General features: G+C 40.3%; 4 protein-coding genes across 4 annotated transcripts; all 4 read right to left on the bottom strand.

The window, feature by feature from the left end:
* Positions 1 to 3,330: 3,330 nt before the first annotated feature.
* LOC104437055 (major pollen allergen Car b 1) lies at positions 3,331 to 4,646 on the bottom strand. Its single transcript, XM_010049965.3, has 2 exons — positions 4,389 to 4,646; positions 3,331 to 3,870 (listed from the first exon to the last, which is right to left on the bottom strand). Exons 1-2 carry the CDS (start codon positions 4,537 to 4,539, stop codon positions 3,560 to 3,562), a joined length of 462 nt encoding a protein of 153 aa, XP_010048267.2. The 5' UTR covers positions 4,540 to 4,646; the 3' UTR covers positions 3,331 to 3,559.
* Positions 4,647 to 9,261: 4,615 nt separating this feature from the next.
* LOC104437830 (major strawberry allergen Fra a 1.08) lies at positions 9,262 to 10,141 on the bottom strand. Its single transcript, XM_010050909.3, has 2 exons — positions 9,894 to 10,141; positions 9,262 to 9,804 (listed from the first exon to the last, which is right to left on the bottom strand). Exons 1-2 carry the CDS (start codon positions 10,075 to 10,077, stop codon positions 9,506 to 9,508), a joined length of 483 nt encoding a protein of 160 aa, XP_010049211.2. The 5' UTR covers positions 10,078 to 10,141; the 3' UTR covers positions 9,262 to 9,505.
* Positions 10,142 to 11,476: 1,335 nt separating this feature from the next.
* On the bottom strand, positions 11,477 to 12,252 carry LOC104437221 (major allergen Pru av 1-like). Its single transcript, XM_039317319.1, has 2 exons — positions 12,069 to 12,252; positions 11,477 to 11,772 (listed from the first exon to the last, which is right to left on the bottom strand). The coding sequence occupies exons 1-2, from the start codon at positions 12,250 to 12,252 to the stop codon at positions 11,477 to 11,479; spliced, it is 480 nt and encodes a 159-aa protein (XP_039173253.1).
* A 9,218-nt stretch (positions 12,253 to 21,470) lies between these two features.
* LOC120285996 (major allergen Pru av 1-like) lies at positions 21,471 to 22,251 on the bottom strand. The gene is made up of 2 exons (XM_010065857.3): positions 22,068 to 22,251; positions 21,471 to 21,766 (listed from the first exon to the last, which is right to left on the bottom strand). The coding sequence occupies exons 1-2, from the start codon at positions 22,249 to 22,251 to the stop codon at positions 21,471 to 21,473; spliced, it is 480 nt and encodes a 159-aa protein (XP_010064159.2).
* Positions 22,252 to 23,580: the final 1,329 nt, after the last annotated feature.

Genomic DNA, 23,580 nt, shown 5'->3' with positions numbered 1-23,580 from the left:
TTTCCCACACCTAGATTTAAGTCCAAATATAAAATATTTGCAAATAAATACTTAATTAGACGTGAACTCACGACAATAAATTACTGTATATGCACGTCCGTGCGGCGGAGAGACAACTCCTTCGAGCGTCCAAGAAGTCCTCTGATCGGCTTCGTGAATTTTCTCTGTGCAGCGTCTATACCACCCACGAAAACCCCCTGGCGGCTATTTCTTGCGCGGCTCTTTTTCGCTCATGTAAAATCCTTAATTTTCTTTTATTTTATTTCATTTTGTGCAGCTACAAGGAGTCCAATGAATTTCTCCCTTTTTGACCGACCAATCACAGGATCAGGATTTGAAGAAGACGTCCACTGTACGGACCTAAAGCGGATTTCCTTTCTTGTGCTATTTTCTTCAACAGAAAAAGATGTCTTCTCCATTAAATATGAATAACTTATCCAAATGGTTAAAATATGAAAAAACTTATCCAAGCAGGTTGTGTTTAGCAAGCCCTTAAACTCGAGACATAATTTAACAAATACAATGACATTATTTCCGAATGCACACACTTCTAAATTAGAAATCTAAAACAGAAAAATGGATGTTACTAATGCAAACTATGTTAATAAATATATTATATCGCCATTATACAAGTCGATTTCATTGAATTGTAAAGTAGTACGAGGGAAAGGGGTAATTATGGCTAGAGATCTGAAGAGTTATGTAATCTCTGGTTCTAGGAAAAATCCTGTCCATCTTTTTTCTAGGTGTAGGTTGCATGAACAATGGCCTGAAAGAATTGCATTGGTTTCTTTTCTGCTTCATCTAAATTATATTACTTCTTTGACTCTCCATAGAGCTTCACGTTATTTATTGTTCTTGGGTTATGGTTGCCTGATGGTATGATTTATATAATTATTGTTTCCTTTGCAGACTGCAAAAGCCAGAGGGACGGCCATTCAATCGATACTGCGGTTAGCTGGTCGGCTGCAGCTTGTTGTCGCTCAGGTTTAGGCCCTTTATATCTTTGCTTCAGATAATCTGTTGGCTTGAGAGTCTCTAGTTTTGGTAAACGTTGTCTTACAACAGATTGACAAGGCCACGCGTGATCAAACTAGAGATTCTCTTCACCAGTGTCAAGCTGATGAAAGTGATTATGAGGACGAAGACATCGGTCACGTCTTTTATGGGGATGAGGTTGAATCTGGACAAACTAGCGATGATACAGATGTTGAGTAGAAGCTCTAAATCTTAAGAGGGAGTGATTCTTGCTGGTGTTGAATTTGACTTATCGCGTTGCATCTTCATAAACTTTGGATTGTTGGGGTAATTAGTGGGTAAATAACAGGTGAAATGAAAGACCGTAAGACTTTTTCTCTGATTACATTTTCAGGTTAAAATATTATATTCCACCTCGAGAACTGAGTTTCAAAAGGCATCTTATATATAGACTATTTTGCTGTTTCGATTAAGAACCAGTTGAACAGGAACAGCTCGAGGTTATTTACGCAATTTACTGGAAGTTCTACAGCCGATCAAGATCAAGAGTTTCCATGTGCCAATTATGGCTTGTAATTTTCCATTCTCATCGCAAGTAGCTTTTTTCCTCTATACATCAGTTTGAGTTGGATTTGTTTTTGCTGCTTTGCAGTGTGAAACTTGCTCATGATGGAGATGCTCGCTTGGGGCAACTTGGGGCAACTCACTGTTCAAGTCGCAGCTGCCCCTGGAGATATTAATACGTATGCTGCCAATTTTGTGCCCTCCACAAATTTTCAGATCCCGACTGCGTGTGCTGGTCTCAAGCAATCACCATGACAATAGAGACCATCACAGACTGGCTGTCGTGGTAGTGGTTATTGCCTTACAGTGGATTATGGCCAGAAGAAGAGATAGTGGAATGGACCCTTTTCTCATGCCAGCGGGGGAAAGAAAAGAGGCCCACTACGAGAGGAGAGAGTGATTTAGGGCGCGTTTGGTTGTGTTTTTGTTTAAAAATTGTTCCGGGGAACAGAAATAGAAAAAGTATTTCTGTTCCGGGAACAATTTTTGAACAAAAATACGCGTTTGGTAAACTTGTTCCGGGAATAAAAATAAACAGAAACATGTTTGGTAAATTTGGATAATTTTTTTATTTCTTTTATTTTTTCTATTTTTTTCTTATTTTTCCTTTTTTTTTTTTTCTTTTTCATTTTTTTTTCTTTTGGCCGGTCGCCGGCCAAGGCCTTGGCCGGCGAGGGCCGAGCTCGCCTCAGCGGCGGGCGGGCGCGGCCTCGCCGGCTGGGTGAGCTCGAGGCCGGATCCGGGCGAGATCGAGCTCGCCCAACCATGGCGAGGCCGACCCTCGCCCGGCCTACGGCGAGCGTCGGCCTCGCTGGGGCCGGCGAGCCTCGCCGTGGCTGGGCGAGGCCGCCGGCCCTCGTCGGCCGGTCGCCGGCCATGGCCGAGGCCGGCGACCGGCCAAAAGAAAGAAGAACAAATTAGCTGCTAACAAGAGCAGGTTTTTTGAAATGAATGGTTATTCATTCGGAAAAGGTCTGTTGATTAGGAGGTTATACCTTTATTAATACTTTCCTGAAAATTGTTTCTTCAATTATTCAATCATATCATCTGTCTATTCGACACTTTATTGACTGTTCATCTGTATCTGTCCTTTTATATGGTTTTTTCTCGTACAAGGAATGTGATATAAAAAATCTGCAAGACTTCTTGTTCGATCTTAACGAATCTTTTTCGACTTTATTTCTTAGTGCCCAAATGCAGCATAAGAGTAGAACATGACATTTTACCCTCTATGAGTTGACAGAGTACATGTCACATTCTTCAGATATGATTCCAAAATCTGAGACTCGAAAACTTTAGATGACCATCTTACTGACCAGGGATGCTTTAGACGTCCTCAAACCGCGTGGCAACCTAAAAACCGTTTTGGCATTTTGATATCATCTGCTGTATGCTGGATATAATTATCAAAGGTTCTAAACCCAGTCATTATGTAAAGTGAAGTCAGCTAAAGCCAAGGGGTTGCTTTTGAGACGTTTGATAACGTTAAAATGATATGCAGTTTTACAAAGAAAAACTGGAATATGATGGTTGAATTCCGAGTTCGTTTGAGTAAGAGAACAAACAACGAAAGGCGAGGGAGTTCAAAAGGAGAAGCGAAAATGGTTGCTGTATTCAGTTTTGCAGGGCTTCAATGCGTCCCGATCCAAATTAGGCTGTATGTGCATCAAACTCAGAGTGGGGCACACGCAACTATCTTAGACCAAAAGAAAAAAAATTAAAAAGGAGAGAAAACGGGGGCCGCACGCTACGTCCATCATTCAATCGAGGACCACATCGGACGAAAGGTTACTCCAAAAACACTTCATCTGGGCTTGCGAACGAAGCAAGTACAGCAATTTTGCAAAACATTTCCCAGAACCACCATCATATTAGCGAAGAGACAAAGACGAACGCACTCCCTCGACGACAAAACAAAAACAGTACTCAACTAGCGCTGACTCGAACAGGACTAGCAGTCTCCTGTCTTATGGCGCTGATCATCTCCTCCTCGGTGATATCCCCTTGGCCGAGAACTTTACTCGAACAGGACTGCGTCTGATGGCACCTCCAGATAAGCCTCAATGGCCCCGAACATCACGGACGCCTTCCCTCTCATGGCCCTCATCATCTCCTCCTCGGGGATATCCCCTGGGCCGACAGTGAAGTACCTGCCCGCGTACTTACAGACCGAGCCACCCTCCAGGGGCAACGCAGTGATCTTCACCTCATGGCTGATCTCCCTGGAGATTCCGCCCAGCTCATCCCGATCGACGGTCGAGTGGTTGTAGAGGAAGGGCTCCTGGTCCTGTGCTTTAACCGTGTGCCTCACCGTCCTGCGCTGTCTGCCTATAGAAGTAACAAAAAGTGACATTCGCGCTGATCCGTCCTATGAGTTTTTCGTACCAAAGGTTCCAATCCCTTTCTTCCGTTTCCGTTGATGACTTATTAGATTATTTATTTATTTTTTTCAAAATCTTCCTTTGTTTTTGTTTTTTTAAGTTCATATAATAAATAAGGATGTACAATAGATAAAATCCTAAGTAAGAACATTAAAAAATTATGCAAGTAAAAAAAAAAAAAAAAAACTGGCCTTTTTGTTCTTCATATCTAGGATTAGGTTCTAGATCATTAGATAGGAATTCAAAGATGAAGAAAGTGTAAACAGAGCTTGAGAGTAAACATCACATAATCTCCAATATCTGTTTTTTTTTTTTTGTTCTTTTTATTTTTATTTTTCAACATCATGAGCACCAATCTTAGTGTTGTTGATCAGGCCATCTAGGGATCATGCCCATTTATAACCGTAATGCAATACAATGAATATGCAATTTTAATGGTGAGGAACATTTCAATTGACCAAGTACCTTCGATCGAGATTGCCTCCTGGATCTCAGCATTTGTGACGGCTGGCAAGAGGTTATAGGGGAAGAAGCCACCCGCTCCTAGAAAAGCCTCGACCAACCTGGCCTTAGGGATCGGGTGTGTGATCTCGGCCTTGAGAGTAACTTCTACCATCGATTGAATCTGAATAGAATTTGCTCAAACTGAAAAGGGGATAAAAATCTCGAAAGAAAGAAAGAAAGCAATAAAAAGAAGGAGCTTCGAGGAGAGGCAAAGTACAAGGTTGATATTTATAGCGATAAGAAGATGGATAATTGCACAAATGATCCCTGAACTTTGATTTGATGTGCAATATGATCTATAAATTTTTAATTTGCTCAATATGGTCCTTAGAATTTTTGTATATGTTTAATATAGTCCCTAAAATGTATGAAAATGTTCAATATAGTCCTTCATTAATTTAAGATCATAGACAACATTAAATATTGTTATATAATTCATGGATTAATTGAACATGTACTAAAAATTTAGGAACTATATTAAACAAATTAAAATTTTAAGCACCACATTGTATATTAGGTTAAAGTTTATGGATCATTTGTATCATTCTCCTGTACAGACATTGACCCTCCATAAATTTGGCCGTAAAGTAACTTCCGCTTAATTGCATGTGGTGGAAAAGCAAATTATTCCCTTTTCCTTGAAACCATCTCTCCTCCCATAAAAAGCTAATCCCCGCAAGTTTCAGCCAAAAAAAATAAAAAAAGCTAAACCCCTCAAAACCCAATAAATTACCCATACGACATATGATTAACTTTAGGATTGAATTTAATTTAATTATCCCCCTTCTTTTCCTAAAGCAACATAAAGCTTTTGCAACTCAATTTTTTTAATTTTCTTTTTAAAATTTTGAGTTTTAACTATCTCCTCATGGACTCTGGAGAGAGGGAGGGAAGCTTTGGCCATTCTCCTTAAAAGCATCTCTCCTTTGTTCTGTCTCTAATCCTCTGCGGCCCTCTCCATGCGTTGACTGGTCTGCATGTTATTGTTGTGATATTATCTTGTTCCTAGTTTTGTCTGGCTATCAAAAGCAAATTGACAACTAAGATGGGTCTCTTGTTTCTGATCGGGAATGATCCCAAGACAAATCCTTTCGACTCGGCCAAAAGGTTAATTAACCAGTTGCATGAAATGATTCCATGAGTATGTTGCAATGTAAGCATCTATATAAATCAGCTTCCTGAGGTAAGCAAGAGCTTACTCCATGCTTTTCTTGATCAAAGGTTAGTCTATCTCTTGTTTCTTTTTCAAGTGCTTTTTTCAAAATAGGAGTTTTGTTTATTCAAGTTTAGAATCAATGTGGTTGAGTGTCTTTTCTATTCGAATTGGTGACTATCTCATCATAAAGTTATTCGAGACTTGAGCAAGACTTGAGCAATTCTTTAAATGGCTCAATGGACTCTTTATGGGGGAAGAACCCTTGAGGGTTTGGACTCTCCATTGTAATCCCTCGTCTTCCCTCCTATCCAGGAAGAAAAAGATAGGATGGGAATCAGGGGGCTTGTCGGTGGCGAAGCTAAACACCATGTCAGTTCTTTGAAGCTGGCTACCGCCTAGGAAGCATTGATACTATCTAAAAATCTTTGTGTCATGTTGGCCACTTCAACATATGTCTGATACTCTCTGACACTTTTCGACACTCTCCAATACTCAATTAACAGGTTTAAGAAAATTTGATGCTCAGTCAACTCTCTTGACACTCTCCAACACTTGAGTTCGAAATTCCAACACGCAACTTTAGAATTCTGATAGGTGATTTTGACACGCACTGAGTCAATTTTAAATTTTTTTAATAAATAAGGAGTCTAAATGTAAATATGTAAAAAAAATAATAAAAATAAAAATAGGTGGAAGAAGAAAAACCTCATCTTTCTTCTCTTCTGACTTTCACTTATTGTGATACATAATTCACCCCTCGAAATTATTTTTTTCTCTTTTCTTCTGACATGCAAGACCATAATGTGGATTCCTTTTTTTTTTCCTTCCAAGTTATATGGATTATTGGAATGGAGTTAAATTTGTCAAATTAAAACAATAAATAATATTAACAAATGTTGAATTAATATTTTTAGTGTAAATTCATGCTAGCCTCTTTTTTTTATTTTATTTTATTTATTTGTGAATTTAAATCAAATTAATTTGATTAAATAATCATAAAAATGATAATTTATTATGTATATATAAAAATATACTTTTAATATATAACATGTCTTAACATGTTAGAGTTCTCTATTTTTTTAAAAACAACGTGTCGGCGTATCATGTCGTGTCGGTGTATCATGTCATGTCATGTTGTGTCGCGTGTTAGTGTCAATGCTTCGTCGTGTCGGTGTATCATGTCATGTCGTGTTGTGTCGCGTGTTAGTGTCAATGCTACTTAGGCCACCGCAAGTTATGAGAGTATAGTAGTTCTCTGTGCCTAGGTGAGACATGGTGGCTTCAAAACTAGTGCTGGGCAAGTAAAAGCTTACTCAAGTCTTTCAACCGACTACTTAGAATAGGAGTTTTGTTTATTTGAGTTTAGAATCAAAGTGGTCAAATATCTTTTCTATTCAAATTGGTGACTATCTCATCATAAAGTTATTTCACAATTCTGAACTTAGAAACACAAAATTGGACCCCACAATCTGGATTAGGATAAAGTTCTACAGTTTCATGTATACATTATTTTCTATATACTTCTGTTGAATGCTAAAACCAATGTAAGTGACGAGGGTAATTGGGGTTGGGTTGTTATATACATTTCTCATAAATGTCTAATACGATGAAACTATTTCCGAATTCACAGGCTTCTAAGTTAGAAATCTAAAAAAAAAAAAAAAAAAAAAAAAGGCTGCTGCTAATGCAAACTCTATTCATAAATATCTTAAACCGCCTTTATATCCATCGATTTCATTGAATTGTAAAAGTGGTATGCGGGAAAGGGGTAATTATGGCTAGAGCTCTGAAGAGTTCTGTAATCTCTGGTTCTAGGAAAAATCCTGTCTATCTTTTCTCTAGGTCTAGGTTGCATCAACAATGATATGAAAGAATTGCATTAGTTTCTTTTTTTGCTTCATCTAAATAATCTTAGTTCTCGGACTCTCCATAGAGCTTCACGTTATTTACTGTTCTCAGGTTATGGTTGATGGTATGATTTATATAATTATTGTATCCCTTGTAGACTGTAGAAGCTAGAGGGACGGCCATCCAACCCCATTACTACATTTAGCTGGTCAGCTGCAGCTTGTTGTCGCTCAGGTTTAGGCCCTTTATATCTTTGCTTCAGATAATCTTTTGAGCTTGAGAGTCTATAATTTTGGCCAACGTTGTCTTCCAACAGATTGACAAGGCCACACATGATCAAACTAGAGATTCTCTTTACGAGCGTCAGGCTGATGAAAGTGATGATGAGGACGAAGACATCGATCACGTCTTTTACAGGGATGAGGATGAATCTGGACAAACTAACGATGATACAGATGATGAGTAGAAGCTCTAAATCTTAGGAGGTAGCTATTCTTGTTGGTGTGAGATTTGATTCGTCTTGTTGCATCTTCATAAATTTCGGATTGTTGGGGTAATTAGGGGGTAAAGAATTGGTGAAGTGAAGTTTTATATTCCACCGCGAGAAAGTGAGTTCCATAAAGCATCTTGTATACGGACTATTTTGCTGTTTCAAATAAGAACCACTTGTTCTAGGTTATATACGCAATTTACTGGAAATTTTGCTGCTGATCGTGATCAAGAGTTTCCATGGACTCATTACAGGTAGCTTTGTTCCTCTAGACATCAATTTGAGTGGGGTGCTTTTGCTGCTTTGTAGCGTGAAATTTGCTCAAGATGGAGATGCTCGCTTGGGGCAAGCCACTGGTCAAGTTGCAGCTGCCCCAGGAGAAATTCATACGCATGCTTGCCAGTCTTGTGCCCTCCAAAATTTTATGATCCCGACCACGTATGCTGGTCTCAGGCAATCACCATGACGACAGAGACCACCCGGCCTCGCCGTTGCACTAGTGGTTGTCGCCCTATGGTGGATTACGGCTCTGTATATATACTTCTCCGGAAAATTGTTTCTTTAATTAGACAATCACATCCTCCGTCTATCAAACGTTCGACTGGACAGTATATCTGTATCTGTCCTTGTATACAGTGTTTACTGATTAAATAATAATATTTTAATAATTTCGACCAAAGAATATGATATAAAAAATCTGCAGGACTTCTTGCCTAATCTTAATATATCCTTATTGACTTTATTTCTTAGCGACCAAATGCAGCATAAGAGAAGAACATTACATATTACCCTCGATAAATTGGCAGAGTGCATGTCACATTCTTTAGCTATAATTCCAGAAATCTGAGATCTGGAAACTTTAGATGACCATCTTCCCTAAAAGCCATTTTGGCATTTCGACATCATCTGCTGTATACTTAATTATAATTATCAAAGGTTCTAAACCTAGTTATTATGTGAAGTGAACTTAGCTAAAGCCAAGAGGTCTCTTTTAAGACATTTGACAACATTAAAATGATATGGTTTTACGCAGAAAACATGAGATATGACGATCGAATTCCAAGTTCCCAAATGGTAACCCGTCTGTTCAGGTAAAACAAACAACGAAAGTTGATATGTTCAAAAGGGAGACACGAGAATGGCCGCTGTATTCAATTTTCAATTTTTGCAGTGTTCTCGGTTGATCGTATTTTCGATTTTGCAGAGTTTCTATACATCTCGATCCAAATTGAGTACAAATCACCGGATACTATAAGTTGTTGGTCTGCATGTAGTGTCGATATGATCGCAAATAATCAAGAGACGCAGTTGCTCATTTCTGTTTATCTCACGTTCCAATTGTCCAAGCTCAAGAATTTAAATCCGATTTCGAAGAACTTGGTTTTCATGACTCTGGCGAGCTCTAAATGCTGCAGATCAAAATTTGGTCGGTCGAAATCACAAGACAAAAGTAAAGAAGATATGGTAGCTCTTCTTGAGAGCAAGAGCTTTTGTATGACACTCAACAAATTCTTATGTGTAAACCTAAATCATGGCAAAGAATTACAAACAATATTCTTAACGAGGAGGGCGTCGGAACATGTCCTAGGCGTAGGCCTGTGGGTTCTCTAGGAGGTAAGACTCCACAACCTTGAATATGGCCATGGCCTTCTCCTTCCCAGCCTTGATCTCCTCTTCTTCAACTTGAAATGCCTCCTTGGTGTTGTACTTGCTGGTCATCTTGCACACTGACCCTCCGTCACTGGCGGCATCAAACTTGACCTGATAATCAATCGACTCGAGCTTGTCGCCCAGTGCATCACCCTCAATCATCGTGTACCTACAAACGAAGTTCTCCTTGTCGAGCTCATCGATCCGGTGCCTCACATACTTGAAATGACTAGCTGCGTTTGTTACCGAATGAGAAATAAATTCACTGAACTCATCACTAGAGAGAGGATCCAAAAGAATGGTGTATGCTGAGTCTACGTACCTTCGGTGAAGTTAACTTGCTCGATGCTCCCGGCTCCTCCATCGCCTTGCACGAGCTCCACGCTCTTTATGAACTGAGGAAGGAGCTTCGGGATCAGGGCATTCGCCTCGATGATCAAGGCCTTGAACATGCGAGCCGCAGCGATCGGGCATGTGAGCTCTTGTGTGATGCTGGTTGCCCCCATGGCTATTAGCAAAGCGATGAGAAAGAAATAACCTCAAAGAAGTGATATGCTTCTGAGTCCTGTCGATGCCTCCTATTTATGGTTAGAATTATGTGAATAGGTAGGCTTAGTTTGGCAAGAGTCACGTTTGAGGAAAATAGAATGGTCAAGGATTTGCAGCCTAAAGGAATGTAAAAGAGTAAATAAGTTGGTCTCTTTTGTTCTTTTGGTCATGAAAATGGTTTCGGTCCATTTCAGATTCAAGTTGAAATGGCAAAGATGATGTTCCGAAAGATGAACACAAGAGAGAGCACGTTCTCATGTTCACATGGGCGGCCATCCCTTTGAATTGATTGTTGTGGAGTTTGATCTAATAACAATTTGGTCGGACTACTACGTGACTTGCTGAATAGATATTACAAGGAAATACCCTTGTTTGGAGAAAAGTGAATTAATTGAATGTCGTTTGATATGGAGTAAATGAGAATCCTTGATTGATTAATGATATCACGTCAGCATGTCATACTATATCAACATCATATAATTTGTTTTTCTTCTTAAGCAACGCCCTAATGTCACGGCAGATCTGTTCAAATGCATCGAGCAAGGCCGTTCAATTGGGTTAAGGTTGATTCAAACTTCACTAACACCGGCGGTTTGACTGGGTCAAAATCGGGTCGGCCAAGGGGCGTCTAAGGATCAGCTTATCGTCTACGTTGGGGGGAGGTGGGGCCGGCTGCTTTTCCGTTATACTTTGCTTCTCTTCTTCTTCTTCTTCTTCTTCTTCTTCTTCTTCTTCTTCTTCTTTTTGGTTTTTGATTTTATTATCGTTGAATCATTTGATCTCCAATCCAATGTCCCCATCAAGAGATATGATAGGATTATCTTAAATAGAATTTCAAATAGCCCAAGTGTTGTAATAAGATAAGTCCAAACCCTAGACACATTCAACTATGTTTTTCAATAGCTTTTTTGATATATTATAAGAATGTACTTTTCCTTAACATTCTTACATATTGTGGTTTATGAAAGTTTGTGCCACATTGATAGCTTTAGATGTTAGTTCAAATTCGAAATATCGGGCCAAAGTGTGGTCTTTTATTGGCCATTTGGCATTTCATTTGTAACTCATGAATTCTCTCCTTGTAAAAAAATTACTAAAATTAGAGAATTTCATTCTACAAGCTTTGTATAAACACGTAGCATAGTTTACCAAATTCCACAAAACCACTGAACCGGAGTCCTGTCACACCTTTTATTCTCTTATTCTCAGCAAAGACAAGAACAACAACACTCACCAGCCCAACATGCTTAGCTCCAAACAGAGTGACTCAAACTCTTCTTGTCTCCTTTTCAGTTCAGCACAACCAGACATGTTTAACACATTACATAAACAATAAAAGATAGCGATGAGATCGGCTCAATAGGCATCAGGGTTTGCCACGAGATAAGCCTCGATGGCCTTGACCATTGCGGATGCCTTCTCTTTCCCGGCGTTGATCTCCTCCTCGGTAATGTCCACCTCGCCAACGGTGAAATAGTTGCTCGTGCTCTTCAACAACGAGCCTCCCTGGGGCAACGCAGTGATCTTCACCTCATAGCTGATCTTCTCAAAGGTGGTGCCCAGCACTTCACCCTCGATGATTGAGTAGCAATAGGTGAAGTTCTCCTTGTCCAGGGCCTCAACCTTGTGCTTCGCTGTTTTGTACTGACTGCCTATCAGTGTAACAAAAAGTCACATTCACATTTAGAACTCATAGGTTTCAATATCACGAGCACCAATCTTCTTGGTGTTGATCAGGCCATTTAGGAATTAACCCAATTGTTCCGACCGCAATCCAATATGATTGACTTAGACATAGCCTGATCACTTGTGTAAAGTTAAATGGTTAGAAACATCTTAAGTAATCGAGTCATATTTCTATCATTTTCAATGTTCATTATAGTGTTCCATAAGGTTGAATCCACCTTGATTAAGGGCAATCATAAGTTCCTAATACGGATGGACTAACCTTCACCAAAAGTCATCAACTTGATGGTCCCGGGACCTCCATCGCCCTCGAGGACTTCAATGCTCTTGACAGCTTGTGGGAGGACCTTGGGGAGGAGGTTATCGGCATCGAGGATAGCGGCCTTGAACATCTTGGCCAGGGGAATGGGGGACGTGAGCTCTAAGTCGAAAGTGATGACACCCATGACTGGATCCTAACAGAGTTGTTGAAACTGAGAAGGCAGCGATGATCTGGAAAGACTTGAGTAGTAGTGATGAAGTTGGTCTCTGGGACTTGGGAGTGAAGAGAAGAGGCTGAATTGAAGTTGACATATATAGAGAGAGGGAGACTGAGTGTGAAGGGTTCTGATCACTGCATATTTTCTTCTTACAAGATGCATTATATTTTGCAGAAAATAAATAATTTAGAAAATATTTTCCTAAAAATAATAACTAAATTTAGATAGTGTTTCCAAGCATAAGTTATTTGGTGAGTGTGCTGCATGTTCTAAATTGATCTAAATTGCTAAATTTAATGGGCTCACTAGAATTAAAAGTCTAGATTCCCTTTAATATAAGTATGACATTACCTCATTTTCAAGTTTTCGTCAAAATTGTGTTGTATGTACTAAGTTAATCTAAATCACTAAATTTGATGGGTTCACGTGGGATCCATACAAAATTCACTAGAATTAAAAGTTCAGATTTTGCTTACTATAAATACAGTGCTCTTTCCTCAAATTGTGTAGCGTGTACTAAATTGATCTAAATTGCAAAATTCAATGGGTTCAAGTGGGACTCATATGGAACTCACTAGAATTAAAAGTCCAGATTTTGCTTAATATAAATAAGTCCCTAGCTCATTTCCGAGTCTTCATCAAAAGTGTGTTGTATGTCCTAAATTGATCTAAATCGCTAAATCTAACAAGTTCACGTGGGATCCATGTGGAACTCACTCGAATTAAAAGTCCAGATTCTCCTTGATGTAAATACGATGCTATGTCATTTCTAAGTTTTCGTCAAAATTGTATTGTATATACTAAGTTAATCTAAATTGCTAAATTTGATGGGTTCATGTGGGATCTATAGGAAACTCACTAAAATTAAAAGTTCATATCATCTTGATTAAAATACAGTGCTCTTTCATCAAAATTACGCCATATGTACTAAATTAACCCAAATCGGTAAATCTGATGGGTTCATGTGGGACCTATATGGAACTCGCTGGAATTAAAAGTCTAGATTTTGCTTAGTAAAAATAAGACCCTAACTCATGTCCGAGTCTTTGTCAAAAGTGTGTTGTATCTCCTAAATTGATCTAAATCACCAAATCTGATGGGTTCACATAGGATCCATATTGAATTCACTGGAATTAAAAGTCCAAATTCCACTTAATATAAATATGACGCTAGCTCATTTCCATTTATTCATCAAAATTGTGCTATATGTACTAAGTTAATTTAAATCGCTAAATTTGGTAGGTTTATGTGGAACTCATATGAACCTCCCTTAGATAAAACATCCAAAATCGATTAAATATATACCACGTCAACTCATTTCTGAGTCTCCATCAAGTGCCTTTTTCTCATCTCTTTGAAGCTTCCGATCGCGTGCCATTCCGTCACATGTGAGTCGCGAATGATTTTCCACGCCAAAGTCTTTGTTAAATCTCGAGACTTAAAAATACGAATGTGAAGTAACAATTGCGTGTCAAATGCAGAAAATTCTTATGTGAAAGAGTTGACCGTCCCTTCTTGAGTCAACTGTTCTCTTCCTTGATATGCTTTTCTGATCTGGCCTCAGACACAGATGTCAGATGGTCAAAGGGGCGCATTCATGTTGACACATAAATTTTGATTAGGTTATTAATTAGGCCTTAATTTCTTTTATATTTCCTTTTTTCGGATAATAAACAAAACAAATAACAAAAATAACAAAAAAATAAATAAAAACAAAGAAAAAAACCAAAACAACAGCCATTGGAGTTGGGCCTCCAAGCCCAGCCCCATCCTTTTTCTTCATGTGGGCTCACACGACCCAACCCACCCCCCTCTCTCCTTCTTCTTCCTTCTTCTTCTTCCTCACTCCTTCCTTCTCCGCCTTTGTAGTTCACACGCAGTGATGACGACACGCTCGAAGACAACCTACGGCCGAGGAGGGTAGGCCGACGTCGGCCGGAAGAGACAGATTCTCAAGCGCCATTATTGGTTTCCTTCAATGCCGAGCATAGTTTGTTGGTGGAGCTCGGATGGGACACCGATTCAACCGCGGGGGTCCAGTCGGCGTGCGAGGGCCGATGGTCGAACCTCCATCGACCGGCCTCCTCGCTTATAAATAGGAAGGCACAACCTCCGTCGAAGAGGACACAAGCCGGTAAGCTCAGAGGGGTCCCTGAGAGACTTCAAGGAGCTCAAAGAGCAAGCAAGGCAGAAATCGAGTCGCGAGCTCAAACCGACCTCCCTCTGAGAGACTTCGGGGGAGGCCGGCGGCAAGTGAGCTCGAGGGGGAGAAAGGGGCTGAGCGAGAGAAGAATCGGAGGAGAGAGGGTCAGATATGGGCATGAAGGCTCATTGTCGTCCCCTAGACGCCGTCGCCTTGACCAAGTTCCCGACGCTATGCCCCAACGCCGTCAAGATTTGAGTGAGTAGGCCGGAGAGATGAGGAGATCGGAGGAGATCCTATGCCCCGACGCCACCGCTGCGTCAGATCTCGCCGTGCCGCCGTCCTCACGCCTCGTCGCTACCGCTTTCCCTGACGTCGTCCAGATCTGAGTGGGCTTCGGGGAGCAGGGGTCCGTCGCCATCGTTGTCGCCGTGTCTGGGTCCTCACTGTGCTGCCCCCTACTGACGAGCCCCGGTTGAAGTCCCCAAAGCCAGTGAGCATCTCTGACCCCCCCTCGTCTATCACCTCATTTCTAGGTCGGCCATGTCGGGGCATGCGATTATCGAGCTTGCATAAGCTCCAACCGCCGGTCGCCCCTTTCTTCGCCGTTCTGCGTTCTCCGCCGTAGCCTTGCCATAGTAGCCCAAATGTCGCCCAAACGCTTTCATTCTTGCCATCTCCGCCATAGCCTACCGAAGCCACTTCGCCGCCGCTGGATGCCTTCCCCTCCCGTCGCTCGTCGCGGCCACTGGACCGCGAAGGTAGTTGCGGCTGCGAAAATCGGGTCAGCCAGGTCAATCGTGTGACCGGCGCCCTAGGGTTTCCATCAAGTAGGTCGGGTCATCAGGCCGGGTTTGGAGCTCGGGCTAGGCATCCCCTTTTTAATTCAAATAGGCCCAATTCCCGTGTGTGGGCTGAGGTTTTTTTAAGAAAAACAAAAACAAAAATATGGTCCGCATTCTAAGAAGACGACCCGGGTTGGACCCAACCTTGGATCCAACCTGGTTCGTTTTTAAATTATTTTAATAAATAAAAAATAAAAAATAATTTATTTTCCAGAAAAAAAAAAATAAAAATCTATACTTTCCCAAAAATGTCTAAAATGTCAAAAAAAAAAAAAAAAAAAAAAACTCCAAAAATGATTTATATTTTCAGAAAAAAGATCAAAAATCCAAAAAATGCTTTTTATGTCCAAAAAAATAGAAAAAGACCCAAAAAAAAAAGTTTTTCCTCCACAAATGCATGGAAAATCCCTCAAACATCCAAAAAGCCTAAGGGTTTAAACAAGATTAGGTACCGAAAGGGCGTTAGTGATTAACTAGTGTAATCAAGTCTCCGATTCTAATTTCTCTCGTTGCGCAGGAGCGAATATTTCTCCTGATACTTCGCTTGGGTTTCTAATCGACCACCCCAAACCGATTAGTGGCGACTCCATTTTAAAATTAACTTACAGGTTCAAAACTTGGACTATTAAGTCGTGAATTGATGGACTTGGGAGAGTCCAGGCTAAAATAGACATAGCCGAACCATTAGCCTCCGCCGACGCCCGCCCCGATCGGGCATCAAAAAGAAAAAAAAAAAAAAAAGAGGTCGCGATAGGGGCACATTCATATCCATAATCTCGCAGCAGTTTCAACTCTGTAAAAGAATGCCGAGATCTTTACAAGATGTTTGACAAGCGTCTTTGATGACAGTATGCAGCATATCTACCGCTTCAGAACATTGTTACGGTTCAGTCTCGATTGTTATTTTTCTTGAAAGAGACACGAGAATGAAGACGTAAACCATGGTGGGAGATAGATCGAGCCAACGTGCAGGAACAACTCAATTGTAAGCATCGGGGTTTTTGCAAGAGATGGGCTTTCAATGGCTTTCAACATTCCCATGGCCTTCTCTTTGCTGGCCTTGTTCTCCTCCCGTCATGGCGAAGTACTTGCTCGTGCTCTTGCCCCCACCTCGGCCTTGATCTCATTCGAGATCTTCTCTAGCGCATCGCCCTCAACGATGGCATATGTGTGCGTGAGCTTTCCTTGTCCAGCTTGTCGACTGGTGCTTCACTGAGTTGAACTGTCTAGCTGCGAAACACAAAAAACTGCAGTCAGCTCCCACGTTAGCCTTATCAAAGAATGTCGGCAAACATCTTCTTGACATCACATGTTAATGCGATGCAATCAAAATGAGTGAAATTAGAAGACAGCGCAAGCACTCGCCTTTGCTGAAAACAACGTGATGGTGCCGGGACCGCCATCACCTTCAAGGGTGACAAAATCCTCAATGGCTTGCGGAAGGAGCTTGGGGATGAGATTGTCATCGAGAACAAAGGCCTTGAACATTCTTGCAGGTGGAATTGAATTCATCGTCGCCTAACATGTTGTCGCGCGCGTGCAGAATATAGACAGACCAAGCGAATCGGATAAAATAGTCGGAATGAAGGAAAGGAAATCGGACACCGGATTTACATGGTTCGGTCCGAATATCGGAACCTACGTCCACGGAGAGAGCAGCACGGAATTCCACTATAGAAACAAGCGATACACCGGAGATTACAATCACTCGAGTACTCAAACACACTCTTAGTGTTTTCCAGCCCCAAATTACACCCAAATAACTCACACAGTGTTTAGCCTCTCATAATTCCTAGTGAAACCTCACTCAATGAATTAAATAAATTTTACTCACAAGAATTTAACTGGCTAAAACACTCGGATGTAATTTCAACGAGAAAATCTCTCTCTGCCGAGAGCTTCTGAAGCCTCACGACTTCTCTCTTCAGCTCTCTCTCTCTCTCGGCCACAGAAATAACTCAGCGCGGCGCCATCTTCTCCTTCGCTCCTCTGCCTTTTAAGGGCGAAACAAGACAGAAAATGTGAAGCCATTCAGGCGCTCGCAATCAGCACTGACGCCCACCAAAATTCACGGGCACGCATGCACACTTTGCATTTAATGAGGCAGAAAACGTGCGCCCATAATGTAAGCGCGAAAGAAGGATGGCCGCCGTCTTCCAAGACCATCTCCACGACGTTGAACTCCTTCAGGTAATATTTTATCCTTTCTTTCCTTTGGTTGTCTGCAGCTGAATAAACAAATGGCAAAGGAAAGAAACAAGGAGAAAGAAGACAAAACAAGCCTACAAACTTTTACTTTTGTCTTGGTCTTCAACGTCCACTTCTTACCATGCATGCACGTCCATGTGCATGCAATTAAAGAGGTAGAATAAAATAATGGTCTTCCCCTCTCACGGCTGCACGCTCTCTTCATTCTTCACGCTTGCGGCTCATAGATCCGCATGCGATCTTCTTCTGACAATTTCGGCCAATTCACATGCTCTACTGACTCGCACGTGGTTGAGTTCACATACTCTCATTCAACGGGCTCAAATCGAGACATATTTTCAACATAACAGTTCCAAGTCCCTCGGCAAGAGATGTGTGAGATTATGTTAAAATGCCCTCTAAATGATTCTTAATTGCCTCGTTTAGTAATCTAGGTCAACATCACAATGGTCTAAATCATATAATAAAGAAAGAGGACAAAAGGCATGGATCTCAAGCCCAAATTATACTTATTAGCATGCAAGAGATCTTTGAATGCAGATACCCTTGAGGGTGGGAAGTCATTAAGTTATTATTTAAATATTCTAACAGAGCCTAGTGGCTTGGACAATCAAGCTTGAGTGCATGTAGATAATTCTTGCACGACAAACGCATGGTGGGTCGTGAATTGAGACTCATCCGCGTGCACACTGGTGCCACCATCACCATAAATACCACTTCCTTGACCAGTTGGACGGTCGAAAAAGGAAGACATGGGTCGAGCACATCCTTCATTAACACATTTGAGTCTTCCAATAATGTCGACGTTTGTGTCATTCGTAGGGAAGAGGGAAGATTTCCTGGATGCTTCCCCGTCATAATCTAGCTTCATTACTTTTACTGCTGACTCTGTTTCATTAAAGAAGAATGAGTCAATGTTTTGATCACACGGTTCCTTTCAGATTCATGTTGAAATGTCAAAGTTTATGTTCCAAAAGATGAACATTCTCAAGCTCACATGGGTGGCCATCACTTTGAAATGATTCTTGTGGAGTTCGATCTAACAATGATTTGGTAGGACTACGTGACGATGATGTGCCGATTAGATATTATAACGAAAGGTCCTTATTCGGAGAAAAGCGTATTAATCGAATTTTGTCTGGTTTAATATGTAGCAAACGAAAATGCTTAATTAGTTGGTGATATCATATTAGCTTCTTGTGCGATATAAACATCATATAATATATTTCTTCATTCATAATGCCCTAATGTCACGGTAGATCTGATTCAAATGTATGAAGTAAGGCCTTTTGAAATCATTTTTATAACTTAAGGTTGATTCAAACTTCACTAGCACCGACAGTTTGACTCGGTCAATATTGGGTCGGCTGTCGGGGTGTCCCAATATCAGCTCATCGTCTAAATTTGGGGGAAGTGGAGGCTGCTGCTTTTCCGTTATATTTTGCTTCTCTTTTTCTTTTTTATCATTATTAGTGTTGAAGCATTTGTCTCTAATCCCAATGTCCCCATCAAGAGATAAGATAGGATTAGCTAAATAGAATTTCAAATAGCCCGAGTGTTACAATAAGATAAGTCCAAACCCTAAAAAAATGAACTTTATTTTGTCGGTAGCTTTCTTGACATATAATAAGAATGTACTTTTTGTTAATGATCATATGCATAACGATTTCTGAAAGATTCTACCACATTGATAATTTTAAATAGTAATCCAAATTCGAGATATCATGCCGAAGTTCGGATTTATTCATTTGTTACTCACGAATTATCTTCTTGTATGAAATTTGCTGAAAATTAGAGAATCTCATGATACCAACAAAATATCGAGTTTATTCAACTTTTTTTCAACTTTTTTTTTTTGGTCTGAAAAAGAAGATGTATTATAATTTCAGTAACTTACAACCGGATGCTAGGGCGTCAGCATATACAAGGTCTAGCAAAATAGAAGGTGGGAAGATGTTCCAATTTTGGGCCGAATTTGCAGAAATGTGGGCCTTAGCAGCCCAGTCGGCCACAGTGTTGGCCTCTCGCTTGCAGAAACGAACCAATAGGTTAGGGAAAAACAAAAGTAAAGCAGTCGCCTCCGCAAGAAGAGGTCGAGTCTCCCATGGCGACGTCTCCACTCCTATGACAGCCTCAACAACGATACTACAGTCCGATTCTAGGACAATCGGAGCTTGATGAAGCTCTTGTCTCTGCAGATGGTGAAGCGCAAAGGTGACAGCTTGAAACTCCGCGATTAGTGCAGATGCAGTAGGAAATCTCATAGTATAAACATCAGTAAGTCTTCCATACTGATCTCTACTTATAGTAGCCATCGAACCATGTGTGCTTCCTGGTTGAAAAGATGCATCAACATTGCATTTCAAAATACATGGATCCAGTGGTTTCCAAATCCGATGTGGGTGTTGTGGTGCTGTAGGTCTTGTCAAAAGGGCCGGGATGCTGGCCTGATATAGTCGAGTCTGTGTTAAGGTGTTCTCTGCTGCAAAGGTTGAGTCCAGACGATGGCCACGGAAGATGAATCCATTCCTCATTCTCCAAATTTGCCACAAAATGTTTGCAACAAGCTCTAGACCAGGTAAGTGATTCAATGAAATAACCTATTTTGCTAACCAAACTTCTAGTCTAGTGACCGTATGGGGCTGCATAGCAATGTTAATTTGTGGGTGAGCCCAAATAGCTGTAGTCCACGGACATAGGAGGAATAAGTGCTCTAAAGTCTCTTGAATGCCGTGTTGACAAATCTAACAGATTGGATAAGTAATAATATGTTTCTGAAATAAGTTATCTCGAGATGCAATGGCGTTTTGACAGACCGACCACAGAAATATATGAAGTTTTGGAGCTATCACATAGCCCAGATACGTTTCCACAGAATTTTAGGATGCTGGTAGGATATTGATGCTGTATAGTTGTTGTTGTTGCTGTTGAGATTAGAAAGCACATGATAGTTGCTCTTTACCGAATGTCGGCTCTTAGTGGCTGTCCAGACTAGCTTATCTTCAGCATAAGTAGGTCTAACTGGAATGGTTTGAATATCTACTATAAACTGGTCATCAAAAAATCTTTGTAGCAAAGATGTGTTCCAGCTGTTGTGGATAGGATCGATGAGATCAACCACCAGTTTTGGTTCCTCTCTAGTGGTAGGGCCACCAAGAATTCCTCTTGGTAACCATCGATCCTCGCAGATTCTGATTTGCCTGCTGTTACCCACTGACCTACTAACATTAGGTAATATAGCATCCCGGCCCATTAAAATACTTAGCCATCCCCATGAGGGTCTAGCTCCTCTTATCGCCCATTGGAAATTGGTGGAATGAAAATACAAACCCTTGAAAATCTGACTCCATAAAGCTTGAGGCTGTTGAAGTAGTTGCCACGCTTGCTTCCCAAGCATGGCTCTGTTAAATTCAAGAAGATCTCGAAATCCTAGACCTCCATTGTCCTTACTCCTCTTTAGAATATCCCATTTCTTCCAATGTATCCCTGCTCTATTCTAATCATTTTTCCACCAAAACAAGCTATACTTTTTTCTATATATCTGCAAAGAGACACAAGAAGTTTGAAAATCGACATAGCATAGTGAGGAATTAACTGGATGACATATTTAATGAGAACTTCCTTTCCTCCTTTTGAAATGAACTTTTCTTTCCATCCTTCCAACTTTGATTGTATTCTTCCCAAAAGCCAAGAAAACATTTCCTTTTTAGAGCGGCCCTAGTCGACTGAATTTTTTTTTTTTTTGAACTTGATACACTACATATGTAGCACAATTTACAAAATTCCACAAAACCACTGCACCAGATTCCTGCCACACCTTTCATTCTCTTATCCTGAGCAAAGACAAGAACAAACAGCACTCATCGGCCCAACATGCTTAACTCCAAGCATAAAGCGACTCAAAACTCATCTTCTCTCCTTTTGAATTTAGCACAACTAGACATATTTAACACAGTACGATGAACAGTCAAGATAGCGATGGGATCTACTCAATAGGCATCAGGGTTTGCCAAGAGATAAGCCTCGATGGCCTTGAACATTGCGGACGCCTTCTCTTTCCCGGCCTTGATCTTCTCCTCGGTGGTGTCCACCTCACCAATGGTGAAGTACTTGCTCGTGTTCTTGCACACTGAGCCTCCCTCGGGCGACGCGGTGATCTTCGCCTCGTAGCTAATCTTCTCGAAGGTGGTGCCCAGCACGTCGCCCTTAATGATCGAGTAGCTGTAGGTGAAGTTCTCCTTGTCCAGGGCCTCAACCTTGTGCTTCATTGTCTTGTACTGACTGCCTATCAAAGAAAAAAGTAATATTCATCTTTAGAACTCGCCAGTTTCAACATCGCAAGCAACGATCTTGATGGCATCAATTGGGCCATTTAGGTTGTTCCGACCGCAATCCAATACGATTGACTTAGACATGGCATGATTTCGCTCGATCGGAATCAAGCACATGATCACTTGTGAAAAATCAATTATTAGAAACATCTTAATTAACCAAGTTACATATCTATCTTTTTAAACATTCATCATGATGTTCCATAAGGTTGGAACCACCTTGATCCTGGGCAATCCTAACACAAACAACCTAACCTTCGCTGAAAGTGATCAACTTGATGGTCCCGGGACCTCCATTGCCCTTGAGGACTTCGACACTCTTGATGGCTTGCGGGAGCACCTTGGGAATGAGGTTATCACTGTCGAGGACAACAGCCTTGAACATCTTGGCCAAAGGGACCGGGGTCGTGATCTCAAAGTCGTAACTGACGACACCCATGATTGGATTCGAATTGAGTTGCTGAAATTGAGAAGGGGGTGATCGGGAAAGGCTGAGCAGCGGTGATGAAGTTAGTCTCTAGGAGTCAGGACTTGCGAGTGAAGAGAAGAGGCTGAACCGAAGCTCACATAAATAGAGAGAGATTAAGGCTCCATTCGTTTTACGGAAAATAATTTCTGGGAAAATATTTTTCGGATTTTCCGGCGTTCGTTTCACAAAAAATGAATTCCTTGGGGAAAATGTTTTTCATGAAAGGAAAAAAAGTGTTCTAAATTAAGGGAAATTTTTTTCTACTTTTGAAAAGTGGAAAACATTTTCCTCACTTGATCTCTCTTATCTCACACCTCTACAAATCCTCACTTCCTCCTCCCATTTCTTTTTCTTCTTTTCTTTTTTTGTTCAAATTATTTTTTAATTATTTTTTTCTTTTTTTTGTTCAAATTATTTTTTAATTATTTTTTTCTTTTTTTTTAATTCAAATTATTTTTAATTTCCTTTTTCTTTTCTATTTCTTTTTTTTTCTTTTTCTTTTTTTTTCTTTGTTTCCCATCTTTTTCTTTCTTGACTAGTTGTTGGCCATTGCTAGGCGAATCTCGAGCTCATCAATCTTAAGCTCGCGCTCTGCACTCTTGCTTATCATTTTCTTTATTTATTATATCCTACAGTTGTACATTGCTCAAGTAAAGTGCTTTATATGCTTTGCTTCTTTTTTTTTTTGTTTATTAGAACACAAAAGACGTAGGGGGAGAACAGGCCACTCAACTGGAAGATTCTCATGAGGGTTGTACATGCTTTGCTTCGTTTCTCTTTTGCTTCTTTTTAAAATTCATACGAACATTTTTTAGAGTAGATGAGCGTTTGGTGATAATGAGGGAACAAAGATATGAAGTAAGTTTGTCTGATTTAAAGACAAGTTCATATTTGATGGATTTATAAGTCGGTAAGTGATGCATGCCTAAGTGGTGATGTCTTAGAAAATATTTTCCTTACCGAACACTGGAAAATATTTTCCAAAACATTTTCAGGTTTTAACCGAACACCAGAAAATATTGTCATTTTTCTAAAAAAATAACTTATGCGAAAATATTTTTGGAAATGACCCATTTTCCGTGAAATGAATGGACCCTAAATGTAAAAAGGTTTTCTTAACTAGATATTCTCTTCTCACTTGATTGTGCGATTATTTCACGAAAAGTAAATGATTTAAAAATATATATTTTTAAATAATCATTTTATACCATTTAAAATAATTAGTTAATGGAAAATATTTTCACTTTTTCTTCTTCTTTTTTAAACTATACAAGCAATCAATTTGAGGAAACATTTTTC

The sequence above is a fragment of the Eucalyptus grandis genome, chromosome 1, assembly GCF_016545825.1.
Source record: "Eucalyptus grandis isolate ANBG69807.140 chromosome 1, ASM1654582v1, whole genome shotgun sequence".
In the NCBI taxonomy this organism is placed as follows: domain Eukaryota; kingdom Viridiplantae; phylum Streptophyta; class Magnoliopsida; order Myrtales; family Myrtaceae; genus Eucalyptus; species Eucalyptus grandis.
This window is presented reverse-complemented; position numbering and strand designations above follow the sequence as displayed.